Raw genomic sequence first — 13709 nt, forward strand, 5'->3', positions numbered from 1 at the left:
CCGATATCAAGACCGCTCCGCAAACCTGTTCGGCCACCGCTGCCTGTGTACTGACTTACTTACTTACTTACCCTCTTGCTGTGTGTCCAGAACCAGACAGCAAGGAGCTGCAGGAGGCGGTGAGCAAGGACACGTTCCAGCATGAGTTCTCCACCCTGGAAGCGGCCACCACCTACTCCATCTACCTGAAGGCCTACAGCCCGCTGGGAGCCAGCCAGCAGTCCAACACCGTCATCGCCACGACACTAGGGGGCGGTATGTCACCTCTGTCTGGGACCTGTAGCACTACCTTGGAGTTTAGTTTAGTGTGAGGAGATAATGATGAATAGTTTATTTCGATCTTTCAGAGGGAGACATTACACAAACACAGTTTACTTCTACTTTTTAGGTGATCGAAAAGGCATAGGCAGAAGCTTAAAGCTTATTAGTGCCTATCCTTATCTCAATGTATTCCAAAATACTATTATTAGATATGCATCACAATCAACATATAAAACAAACAAATGACATTTATAGAAGAAGAAAAGAAAATTAAACAAACAGAAACAGATAACGAGAAACAAGGAGGAAAAAAGACAAAAACAGACAAAGCTAAAATGTTATACCTTAGTCCAACACTACATAGCATAACATAGCTCAGCTCCCCACTCATTCCAGGTTATAATTATGCAATAATTCCTGTTTGAGCCTCTTTTCAAATAAGAGAGATAGAGATAGAGATAGAGATAGAACACGGATCAGATCCAAACGAGACAATGTTCGAAAATGATCAGAGAAACGTTTAGAAAATATATGAACGGAAATGTTAATAGTATATCAATTATACAGGACAAACTGAATCATCTACTGTTTTTTGAAAATTGATTTCCAGAGTGCAAAATACATTTCCATTATACATTTTTTAATACATTCTTTATTGTTGAAATGTGTGCTAAATGTACAGTACCTCTCACCTCCTCACCTTCTTCCTATCATCTCCTCCTTTCCTACCTCCTAATGCCTTGCCTCCTCCCTTCCTCACCTCCTTAGTTACAGTGCGTGTGTGCGTGCGTGCGTGTATCTTTTTGGTCAGCCAAGTCAGCAGCAGCCAAACAGTTGATTGTCTCAATTGTAAAGCAGTGTTGTTTTTGGCGGCAAATTTTGATTTTAGTTTTAGTCATAGTCTCATGAATAGTTTAGTCACCTGGAATGTTTTAGTGTTAGTCTAGTTCTAGTCGACTAAATATCATCAAGATTTTAGTCGACTAAATCTACAGGTGAATTAGTCGACTAAAATGTATTTTGGCGGGCCCTTGATGCCGTCGTAATGGCTGATTTTACACTTGCTGAAAATAGCAAGCTCACAACGCGTCTCGTTGCAACGCTTCTAGTTTTTATTTGTTGACGAAATTGTCAAAATATTTAGTCTTAGTTTTAGTGATCGTAGCTTAGTTTTCAGTTAGTTTCCATTTAGTTTTCATCAGTGGAAAAAGGGAGTCGACAGACATTTTTTTGCCTTAGTCTCAGTCGACGAAATCAACACTGTTGTAAAGTCCAGTCCGGCGTCCATCTTGTCCTTATACTGTCTTCCTGTCCGTCTGTCCGTCCGTCCCTCCAGTGCCGTCCGCTCCCAGCTTCTTCACCAAGGTGTTGAACCAGACGGCCATGCAGGTGTACTGGGAGCTTCCCAGCAAGCCAGGCAAGGTGGAGGGCTTCAGGCTGGGATACCGCGGGGTCCCCAACGCAGACATCCAGGGAGAGGAGACGTTCCCAGGACAGATCAACACACACACCATCTCAGACCTCGGTGAGGCCATATCTGTTCTGTTTTAGTATTCTAACTTAGCAAATGCTCGTCAATATCTGATGTGAGAAAGCACGCCAGGGAAAAGAAATGTACAAATATCTAGGACCCACACAAGGGACACCTTTACCTGTATAATTTGTGACGTAAAAGCGCTCAAACTTTTTTTCCCTGCCTTGATCTATCGTATCGGGGTATTCAGTTGACAAGACCTCACAAGATAAAGTTTCAATATTTCATTGATTTATTTCAGTGCAAGTAATTTGATCTTAATGGGTTTTCCTTTCATAATATCCTCATCTTTTATTTGTTTGTTGAGAAGCATTTTCTAACTTTTGTATTGGAAAAAGTATTTTTTTATGTTTAATAAGAGCATGAAACGTACTGCGATATTTTGGTTTATAGAAAATATAGACATAATATAGACAATAGCAGATCTACAAGCTCATAGCGCGCCACCGAGTGGCGCACTACGAGCTTGTAGGTCTGCTATTTTTGAAAAATAGAAGAACGTGTGGTTACTTTGTAACCTATGTTCTCTGAGTGAAGAGACTATCTCTCCACCCAACATATTTCATATGTATGGGGAATGTCCCCACCTCACTTGTGACGTGGATATCTCTTTAAGACACACCAGTTGGTACTGGCACGCACGGGTATATAAGGCCCAGGTGGTGCGTGATTACACTGGTTTACTTGATCGACACCGCTTCTGAGCGACATCGAGGTGGAGAGATAGTCTCTTCACTCAGAGAACATAGGTTACAAAGTAACCACACGTTCTCTATCGTATCAGAGACTATCTCTCCACCCAACATATTTCATATGTATGGGGAACTCTGTAAGACACCTCGTGAGGAAGCGAAGCAGTCCCAGAACCCCAAAGACAACACCAGTGGGCTTCGACCCAGCACATACTGAATTTGGAATGATTTATCATGTATGTTCAATGTAATGTATTTACAACCCCTGGAACGGCCGGACAGCCAGACGCCATCCGCCGCCAAATGCTCAGGCGCTAGGCGCCACCCAGAGCCCGGCCCTGCAAGACGCTAAGGCCAGAGACCACAGGGGTGAAGGGCCGCCCAAGCCAGCCCACTAGACGCAAGGCTGGCCTGACTGGTGAAGGTGACAATGACACCCACCGCTGAGTAGCATGCGAGACCAACTCCCCGAAGGGAGCGAATGCTGCATGTTCAGCCGGTATAACCGGGTGAATGTACATTAGACGGAGTAGACTATGTCGCCGCTGTGCAGGTCTGTCAGAGACGCACCTTTCCACAGCGTCCCCAGGTGGAGTGTGCCTGCCCTCCAGGCGGCACTGGTACTCCTACCTGTTTGTGTGCTGGATAACCTCTGTGATCCATGCACTCTCACTTGAAGCACTCAAAGAGCTGGTTCGTTACTCTGTGGGCCTTGTGTGGCCCTGGCATACGAATCTAATGCTCCAATAGGGCAGAGTGAGGACCGACTCCGTCTCTGTATGTCTATTGTCTGTATGACGATGGTAGGACAGAGCTCTATCACCTGATTGAGACGTGCCCTTTTGAAAACATTGGGGAGAAAGGCCGGTTTGGGGCAAGACTATACCATCATCCGGCATAGGCCTGCAGAGCTCATTATGGATTGACAGAGCTCGCAACTCCCCCATTTCTCCTTGCAGATGTGACACCGACAAGACTGCTGTCTTGAGCATGTCACGCTCACTGACTAAAGGTCGTAGAGCCTCCAGAGCTAAACCCAGATGGGCCTGATTGGGTCCCTAACCTGAGCTCCTCTGGGCCTCAGGGCACCCTTCAGGAAATGCTCTTCCTTTCTTTGTAACGAGGTTACTGCAGTCTGCAGGGCCTGCGCTCCCGCTCAAGTCAGCCTGCCGAACACTCGGTCAGCTGACTGTTGAAGCCCTGTTCTCTGAACCGGAATGATCCTTATGTCACATCACGGTTTTACAAGTAAAAAGTGGATGGCCTTCATTTTTGTGCATAGTTCCCATCGCGTTTATGCTGCGGAGCTAAGCACACACCCAGTGAGAAGGGTGCTGGATGCCACACTGATACCACATAATGGTAGAACCTGATAAATGCTGACAGCGTCGATCAAGAGGCTGTCCCACAGAACTCAGATTGGAGGGCATCTCGCCGTAAGCCCATGCGGCAGCGAGGCCCTGTGTGGAATGTGCACATGTTCCCGTTGGGGCTGGCCTGCCTGCCCACCTATATGCCTGCTGGATTGTTTCACAAGCCAATGAGTGAAGTCCAGTCTTGGAGACTATCTGCCTAAGACAGTTAGGCCCATTTACCCTGCTTCACCACCCTGCTTAGGAGGGTGGGAAGGGTGAAAATCAATAGACTGACTGGCTCACACTCTGATCAGGCCGTAGGGCAAAATGCAGGGATTGATGGCGACAACACCTAAGCATTGCCATGTAGGAAGCGGCAGCACCCCTCACTGACAGAGACATTCTTGTGGCTGACACTGCAGTGCTAACAGCAAGAATGCTGTCCTGTGAGAAGCCATTGCAGCCCAAGTCTCCACGGGCTTAATTGGCTCATGCCGTAAGGCAGACAGTACCACTCCCCGAGGAGGGACTGCTGGCCTATTGTGTGAGGGATGAACGGTATGAGGACCAACTGGGTGACTATTGTGTCGCCCTTGTGTGGGACAGCGGCCCGCCATGTTGCCAGATCCCTGGCCTAGCCACACGATTACCTCTGGATGAGGAGGGAGCTCAACCGGTCTCCAACACACAGAATTACACCCAGGTGTTTAAACGGCCATGCCGTAATACAACCTTATGGTGGTTCTGCTCACCCCTGACAGTCTCGTCACATTCTGCTGTGTGAACAGCAGTGTGAATTCGCTGGAACAACGTGGAACGTGTAAACTGACGCTGTCAACGATACGCCCACGTAGTGCATGACTGTGAATGACAGATAATGCACTGGCCGCATGTTCAGAAGAGCCGGAGGCACAAAGTGCACCATGATTGCCCTCAGCCCTAAGGGGCGGAGGCACAACCTGAGGGTGGCCCGACTCACTAGAGCAAGGGACAGAGTCCCCGCTTTGCCCTCTAACACATGCCGAGGAGCGCTGCGGACTGTGAGAGTTGACGCCTGCAAGGCCTCTTGTTGAGGTGCCGGCCTAGGTACCCAAAGTGCTGCAGGTGCCTGGCCACGTTGTTGTGGCACTGCACCTCTGAGCGAGCACACACCATTCAGTTATCCAATTTAGGATGCAAAGGCCCTCCCGCCAAGGACTATGTCCAATCGGGGGGCTAGACATATGCCGAATGGGAGGACACGGGACTCGAAGGTTCTGTCATCTAAGACAAGCCGGTCAGTGCGTCAGACCCGGGATCTGAGAATAAACATCCCCGGTCGAGCATGGCAAGCCAGTCGCCTTGGAGGATGGCCTGTAAGACCCTCAGCCCTTCCTTGCCGGGAGTGCTGTAAGCAGCACCCCACCCTCCCGAAGACATAGTGGAACCCACCCAGGGGTCCACCTGAATTGTCTTCCAGGACAACCGCTGTCCCGAGAGACAGCGGGTGGGGTCTGGGGACTTACTGTCAGGACTGAGGGATGGGCTTAGCCCGCGAGCACATTTTAGCCATACCCTGCCGGTTGGCCTGTAACCGGACCCGTAGGTCCCTGGAGCTGCCAAACCTGACTGGGGTTGCACAGCCTGAGGGGCGACCGAGGCAAGCTACTCATGGCCTTGCCGGAGCATTCCTGCACCTCCACAGCCTCCTTAGGATGCTGTAGCAAAGCACTGGCCTTTTGGCCAAACATGGCCGGTGGCTCAATAGGCAGCATGGGGGAGCTTGTCCTCCTATCGCAGCTTGGCCTGGGGCTGCCACAGACGGCGCCTCACCAAAGGGCATCAATAGCATTGCCTGCTGCCACTGCCTGGGGAGCCTGAAAGCCAGTCGCTGCAGCTCCTCAATAAGGTCCGGGCCCTAATGGTCACATAAGTGCCACATATAAGCCGGTGCTGAAGCAGTGACAGAATAACCCTGTGTTGACTAGCTGCGCCTAGATAGCCATAGTGCATTCTCGGGATGAGAAGGAGCTTACTTTGTGGTTTCGAACCGGTAACCGGATTATACCATGCAAGTTTACACCTATAGGTGCGTGAACGGCCTTGCCGTGATACACCGTACAGAGTATTCCGCCCGACAGCCGCGGCACACTTGAGTTGCCAAAATTGGCGAAACTACATCACGGACGCGTGAGCTGACACTGTCAGCAATACGCCGTATATACAGTAGTGTGCAAATGGCTGTGATTTCAGGGCTCGCTCCTGGCAGACTCAGCACGTCCTATACACTGTATAGTGCGCTACTACACCTGAACGCGGAAAGCTGACTGCCACGGCAGCCATACGCTCATCCTGTCTATGACAGGACCCACGGTTCGGAGGATAAGCTTGCTCCGTGGCTTCCCCCGTCCATACGGGTTCTACCACGCAGTCTACACCGGAGTGCGTGAACGGCTTTAGCCGCAATACACTCAAGTGAGCTCTCTCTCACGAGGCGAGGCAAAAACACGGCACTACAGATGCGGAAGTCGCCCCAGCGACAATACGCCTGTATAGTGCGTTTTAATGCTATAGCCTGGGCTGTTGTTTTGATTGATTGATTTACTGATTTACTAACAGCTTGCAGAATTACAGTACATTTCGAGTACAACTCAATACAAATACTGTTAACAGAGAGTGGGCGATACCATAAAGCATTACACTTGTTTACAATAGGGCCCACCATCTTCAATTCATCAAAACATTTAGAGACGTACGGATATACACAACTATATTCACTGCGCACTCGCAGGTCCACTCCAGCCCGCAGAATATGCAGCATGGATGCGTGAATTGACGCCATGCCAATAATACACCCGTATAGTGCGTTGTATTCCACTGCCTTTAAGGATTACCGGGCCACTGGTCCTGTCTATGTCACTGCACTCAGATCGACAGACAGGCTACACCACAGGAGCGTAAACTGGCGCCCCGCCAGCAATACCCCTGTATAGTGTGTTATATGGCCGTCGGATTCCTTCATTCCTCCTAGCCTCAACTGGCAAGAGGAAGAAAATCATACAGGAGTCAGGATCTTCATGAGCTGCTATCGCATGACCAGGGAACCCACAGGTCACCCACTATAGTCATGGACATCCTCTGTGGGCATATGTGCCCCACACAGCCCCAGAGAAACCCCTGCTGTTTTCAATACAATTCAATACATATATACACTATTATTTTAATATGTTATATTAAATAAATACACATTTAACTGTTTAAACATGCTAAAAAAACAAAACGGGGAGTATAGTAATGTGCTTGAGAAGTGAGGGCACAAAATGTACCCTACGTGCAATTTACACTGCTGTCTCTCAGTCACATATTGATATTCATGTGTTGTTGTTGTTTTTTTCTTTTTCCTCTTGGCAACATGTTTCATGTGGACCCCAAAAGACTAGCTGACTGCCATGGCCTCAGCTAATGGGGATCTTTCCAAATCGAAAAATAAAAACAACAGCCAGCAGAATTTCTATAGTCTCTCTCTCTCTCTCTCTCTCTGGGGGAGGTTGCACCTGAATTTCCTAGCTGCACTGAGACACAGAGTGTTTGAGTTGGAGACAAACACTCTGCTCCAAACGTTTTGCATTATATAGTGTATATACGTAACGTATGCCAATTTCCACTATTTGGTCCACTAGAACAGGGATTTATGAGAGTCCCCGCTCGATTTTCCAGGCAACAATTTACCCTACGATATATTACCGTGATGTCACCCACGGGCTTCCCCCCTGGAGACCAAACTTTGTTTGTTGTGAAATTAGCTCGTCCTGTCTATGACAGGACCCACGGTTCGGAGGATAAGCTTGCTCCGTGGCTTCCCCCGTCCATACGGGTTCTACCACGCAGTCTACACCAGAGTGCGTGAACGGCTTTAGCCGCAATACACCCCAGGGAGCTCTCTCTCACGAGGCGAAGCAAAAAAACACAGCACTAAAGACGCGGAAGCCGCCCCAGCGACAATACGCCTGTATACTATACAGTGTATAGTGTGCTGTGTTAAATGATAAGCCTATAGCGGGGCTGATGTTTCGCTGCGCCAAACGCAGGTCCACTCCAGCCCACGGAATATGCATCACGGATGCGTTAACTGACACCGAGCCAGTGATACAAACGTATAGTGCGATTATTCCACTGCTTTACAGGATTACAGAGCCAATGGTCCTGTCTGTGTCCCTGCCCACAGGTCGACAGACAGGCTACACCACAGGACGCGTAAACTAACACTATGTCAGCAATACGTCTGTAACGGTGTTTTGGCCGCTTACCCTGTTTAGTCAGATTACTTAATACTTACAAACGAGTATTTGAATGAGACAACCCCGAGAGGAGCGAATGTCACGCCGGCTCTCTATCCGCGACCTGCGGTGGGTCTAATCCGGTCTCCATTCCAACCCATATTAAATTAAGTATATATATATATATATTTTTTACAGAAAAAATAAAACAGAAACTAAAAATTCAAAAGAATCTGCTGTATATAGCTGTTAGCTTTTCTGCTGTCGAGACGCCACGTCTGTCTGGTGACTGGTGGAGATCAAAAAAGCAGTGTAATCACGCACCACCTGGGCCTTATATACCCGTGCGTGCCAGTACCAACTGGTGTGTCTTAAAGAGATATCCACGTCACAAGTGAGGTGGGGACATTCCCCATACATATGAAATATGTTGGGTGGAGAGATAGTCTCTGATACGATAGAGAACGACTGACATTTTTTTAATCTGATCTCAGGTCAGAATGGGTTAATCAGACCAGTGTGTGTCCAGTGGAAACCTCGTATGAATCTGATCTCAGGTCAGAATGGGTTAGAGAGATGAATGAAATCCTAACCATGTTTTTTCCACCGCAGAGTCGGCTGCGATCTACGAGCTGAGACTGGTGGCGTTCAACGGGAACGGAGACGGTCCCCCCACCACCAGACTGGTCTCGCTGGCCGAGACCGGAACCACTGACCAGAACAATGGAGGTAAGACCACCTCCTCCTCCACACGCTGACCGCATGACTCGACCCCAAAACACGCTCGTGTTAAGTTAATGTTAGTAATTATAAGTTTAGGTTTAGGCAATTGGCATATAGTTTTACTGAGGTTAAGGTTAGGAATAAGTTTAGGGTGCAGCTATAAGCCAAAAGGCTTTCTTGTGTTTTCATTCTTGGTATGTCGCAAAGTGCTCCGTGTTCTTTTCATGTCGCCAGATGAAATCAATCAATCAATCAAGGCATAGTTTTACTGAGGTTACGTTTAGGAATAAGCTTAAGGTTAGGTTTTGGCACCGTTTTACTGAGGATACGTTTAGGAATAAGGTTAGGTTTACATGTAGACATAGTTTTACTGAGGATACGTTTAGGAATAAGGTTAGGTTTACATGAATAAGGTTAGGTTTACATGTAGACATAGTTTTACTGAGGATACGTTTAGGAATAAGGTTAGGTTTACATGAATAAGGTTAGGTTTACATGTAGACATAGTTTGACTGAGGATACGTTTAGGAATAAGGTTAGGTTTACATGAATAAGGTTAGGTTTACATGTAGACATAGTTTTACTGAGGATACGTTTAGGAATAAGGTTAGGTTTAGACATAGTTTAACTGAGGTTAGGTTTAGGAATAAGGTTAGGTTTATTAAGCATAGTTTGACTGAGGATACGTGTAGGAATAAGGTTAGGTTTAGACATAGTTTTACTGAGGTCACGTTTTTGGAATAAGGTTAAGTTTAGACATAGTTTTACTGAGTTTCACATTTAGGAATAAGGTTAGGTTCAGGGATAGTTTTCTGCATAGTTCAGGCATAGTCAATACCAAGGTATTCCTAAACGTACCGTTTAGGAATATGTGGTGGCGACCGTTCCGAGGTCGAGTCTTCCGGTGTTACTTGAGACCCACCAGAGACTTTGGGTCAGCAACCTTTTTGACATCAAGCACCATGTTTGTTATTTATCGTCCAGGTGGTCAGTGTAACTGTGACCAGGGCAGCGAGGGATCAATAACAGGTGTGGTGATTGGGGTTCACATCTCCATGGCCTGCATCATCTGCTGCCTCCTCTTCCTCATCTTCGGTTACCGACGGAGGTAAGATCGACGTCATCATATCATGATGTCATTAAATATGTTTAACTTTCAGTGTTAATTTTGTTGACAAAAACTATGACAAAACTATTTTTACATTCTTACATTTCTTAGGCCTAAATGGGAGCGCCTGATAAATGCCTACATTGTAAATTGTAATCACAGTGGCATTAACACAACAGATTGTTTTAATAATGACTAAACCATGTCAACACATTTCATACATCATGAGCTCATTGCTCAGTGATACGTGCGTCTGTATATATGTGTGTGTGTGTGTGTGTGTGTGTGTGTGTGTGTGTGTGTGTGTGTGTGTGTGTGTGTGTGTGTGTGTGTGTGTGTGTGTGTGTGTGTGTGTGTGTGTGTGTGTGTGTGTGTGCGTGCGTGCGTGCGTGCGTGCGTGCGTGTGTGTACAGTATAGCCACTCAGTGGAGGGCAGCGAGCTGACGGTTAACAAACGACGACAAGTTTAATGAGTCAGGACAGTTTTATTTGAGCAATAAAACATGACATAACCATGCAGACGGAGTGCTCTCTCCCTGATTATTGGCATGGCTGTTGCTGTGCCGCGGCGCGGGCACCATGCCAAGCACAGTGAGTCTGTCTTGTCTGTCTATCTGACACATTGAGACAGCATTATCCCATTTAGACCTGAGGACGATCCTACAAATGCCCTTTCTAATTCTAAATCATGTTTCAGTTTTCTGAAAAAACGCATGTTTCTATGTCAGTCATTGTTCCAGGGTCCCCCCCCCCCCCCCCCCCCGCCTGAAGCAAAGATTTGAGTTAAAGGAGAATTCCATGCTAGAAGGCTTTCTTACCTTTATTTGTAGTTTTTACGTCCCCACCAAAGAGGTCCAGGTGTTACTTTGTGCAAAAGCGCATTATTGGCTATTTCCCCCACCATAAGCCCTCCATGAATTGCATTGAATTGAATTGAATGGGGCTGGGGTGTTATGCTAATTTGCTTATTCCCATCGCTCAAAAATCAATATCTTTTGTATATATCCTCTCTTCATAATGTAAATAGTATCCCGAGCGGCACATTTACTACTTATATCGATGGAAATAAGCGAATCAGCACAAAACCCCAACCCCCATCGAGGGCTTATATCATCATCATCATACTATAATTGAGCGAATGTCTGAATGTCTGTCTGTCTGTCTGTCTGTCTGTCAGAAACAAACACTTATCTCCTCATTGCCTGCACCAATCGCTCCCACTTTTCACACAGGCATTGACCATAATAATATGGAGGTCTTAACGAAGCCATTTTTCCAATAAGATTAATAATGAATTTATTATTGAATAAAAACCTGTTTATTTGTCGTCCGTGGTCTATCTCCGACCGAGCCACACTATTAGCACACATCTCTCCATGCCAAAATAAATCTGCACGCTCCCACAATCCAGCTAGGCTACTTTTTACCGACGCAACTGTCATATTTACTGTACAGATATTGTTTTTACATCACCACACGATCATGGAGAATTGTGTGCCTGTGGAGGGGGTGTGGGACGCATAATTCGATAGGTCACCGTTTGTAGTGTGACGTAGGAAGCGAAACCCAGCCCCGTCGGAGCATCTGTTCTGTGTCCGTGTTGGATGTGAATGACCAGCGACACACAGCCAGGACTGCAGCCGCTCCGAGGACACTGTTTCTGGGCTTATGATCAGTGACACACAGCCAGGACTGCAGCCGCTCCGAGGACACTGTTTCTGGGCTTATGATCAGCGACACACAGCCAGGACTGCAGCCGCTCCGCCGCTATATATAAATGCACCATTTACACTGTCCGCCCCCTCCTCAACCACCTCCTTCACCGTGCATTACACATGGGCTACATGCACGCTCAAAGCCTGGACACTGACAACGACAGCTTACAGCCCTGCGCGCACCCAGCGTGGCTGCGTGACACACTGAACAGCACGATCACAACGGAATGCTTATCTGTCGGGGTCTCGGGGTGGCCAAATGGAGACGTTTGGAGAAGACAGATCCCGTGCCGTCGGAACAACACAATGACAAAATACATACAGACAGATGCAATGACAACGACACGTTCCTAAATCACACAAAACATATAATTCTTATCCTGATTATATAAAGAACAAACTACAACTTGCTTTGAAGCCCAAAAAGCCAACCTCCGCGTTCACCGTTTAATAGCTTATATCTCCACGGGCAGCAGACGGTGAGCGGTTAGGGACCGTCTACAAAGTGCAACACCGACCTTGAAAATATTCAATAACTTCCATTTATAGGCAGAATATCACCACCATATTTACATCACACATCAATGGTGTACTTATGATTGTACTACAGCATTTAATTAGCCTATACTTTAGTGCCCAACCCAACTTCCCAAGACCATCTGTAAACAATTCCCCCCCCTATCAGTAATGTGATCTATTACATCACACACTGAACATGATTTGCTGTTTGCATATATTCAGAACGGGTAAGGACTAGTTAGAGGAAATAGCCAATAATGCACTTTTGCACAAAATAACACCAGGACCTCTTTGGTGGGGACGTAACAACTACAAATAAAGGTAAGAAAGCCTTCTAGCATGGAATTCTCCTTTAACTGTGTGTGTCTTGTCTCTCCACAGTTTCTTCTTCTGTAAGAAGGCAACCCAGAATGGCTGGGCGCCATCACAGGAAGGCAACAACGGAGGGCTCCCACCGGGACACAGGCCAGCTGCCCTGAAAGAGGGCGTCATACATATGCCCGAAGCTATAGAACTCATGGCACAGGTATGGGCGTTTGTTTGGCACATTTAACATCTTTATTTGCGTTCACAAACAATAGTAGATGCAAAAACGTGTGGCTTATGGCTTGGGCATGAAGATACCCATTTTAATGTACTGTATGCTCTATTGCCCTATACGCACCTGTCTCTAGCCTTCTGATATATCCATGAATCTATTTTAGTTTTTTTGCCCACCCCTAATCACGTGTCATTGGTCGTGTCTCCACTCTTCCCTCCCACAGAGACGCGCTCCATTGGCTGTAGGACGAGACCACGCCCCTCCCTCATCCTCCAACAACTGCCACATTCAGGTGGAGCAGCAGCAGTCTGGCACAGGCACTGGCTAGCTGGCACACCTTAAGTTAACACCACATACCCCACCCTGACTCCAAACACCCCTAACCTACCCCCACCCTGTCTCCAAACACTCCTACCTACCCCACCCTGACTCCAAACACCCCTAACCTACCCCCAACCTGTCTCCAAACACCCCTACCTACCCCCACCCTGTCTCCAACCACCCCTAACCCCAGAAACCAGCTTTGTCCGCAGTGTCTCCGAGCTGCCAACCAAAGCCTTAGAACCAGATCTGCCTAAACGGGAATGGATGAGAAATTATTAAGTTTGAGGGTGATGAAGATGAAGATGATGATGATGTACTTGCCTGAGGAACGTCCACAGAGTGCCTTCTGCCACAGAAGGATAAAAGACGGACATTTTAACCGAACGTCGATTTCAGCTTTGTTGACTTCCCGTTACCGTTTGTGCTGTACGGTGAAGTACGAATCGACGCTCCAAATTATAACTCAAATTAACCTCCAGCGGTCTTCAGAATTCACATCGATTTAGTTTACAAATTATTACAAAAACATATTGTTGTTCCTGGTGTGGCAGAAGGCATCAGGCGTTGGAGCCCACAATGCCGCGGACGTTCCTCGTTAAAAACCAAAATATTTAGCCCCCCCGGTTCAGTTTGAGTCATTTCTTTTTTCGTTTGTCACCGACGGTGCCAAGTTCCAAGTTT

General features: G+C 47.2%; 1 protein-coding gene across 1 annotated transcript in view; it reads left to right on the forward strand.

The window, feature by feature from the left end:
- Positions 1-13032, forward strand: part of LOC310856566 (immunoglobulin superfamily DCC subclass member 3) — a gene marked incomplete at its 3' end in the record, with an annotated part of 36245 nt that extends 23213 nt beyond the window's left edge. The window contains exons 9-14 of the mRNA XM_083762036.1: positions 91-255; positions 1598-1786; positions 8711-8827; positions 9806-9929; positions 12545-12689; positions 12928-13032. Coding sequence (XP_083618162.1) covers positions 91-255; positions 1598-1786; positions 8711-8827; positions 9806-9929; positions 12545-12689; positions 12928-13032 — 845 coding nt within the window. The remainder of the gene's footprint in view (positions 1-90; positions 256-1597; positions 1787-8710; positions 8828-9805; positions 9930-12544; positions 12690-12927) is intronic.
- Positions 13033-13709: the final 677 nt, after the last annotated feature.

The sequence above is a fragment of the Protomyctophum parallelum genome, assembly GCF_964188405.1.
Source record: "Protomyctophum parallelum genome assembly, chromosome: 3".
Lineage (NCBI taxonomy): Eukaryota > Metazoa > Chordata > Actinopteri > Myctophiformes > Myctophidae > Protomyctophum > Protomyctophum parallelum.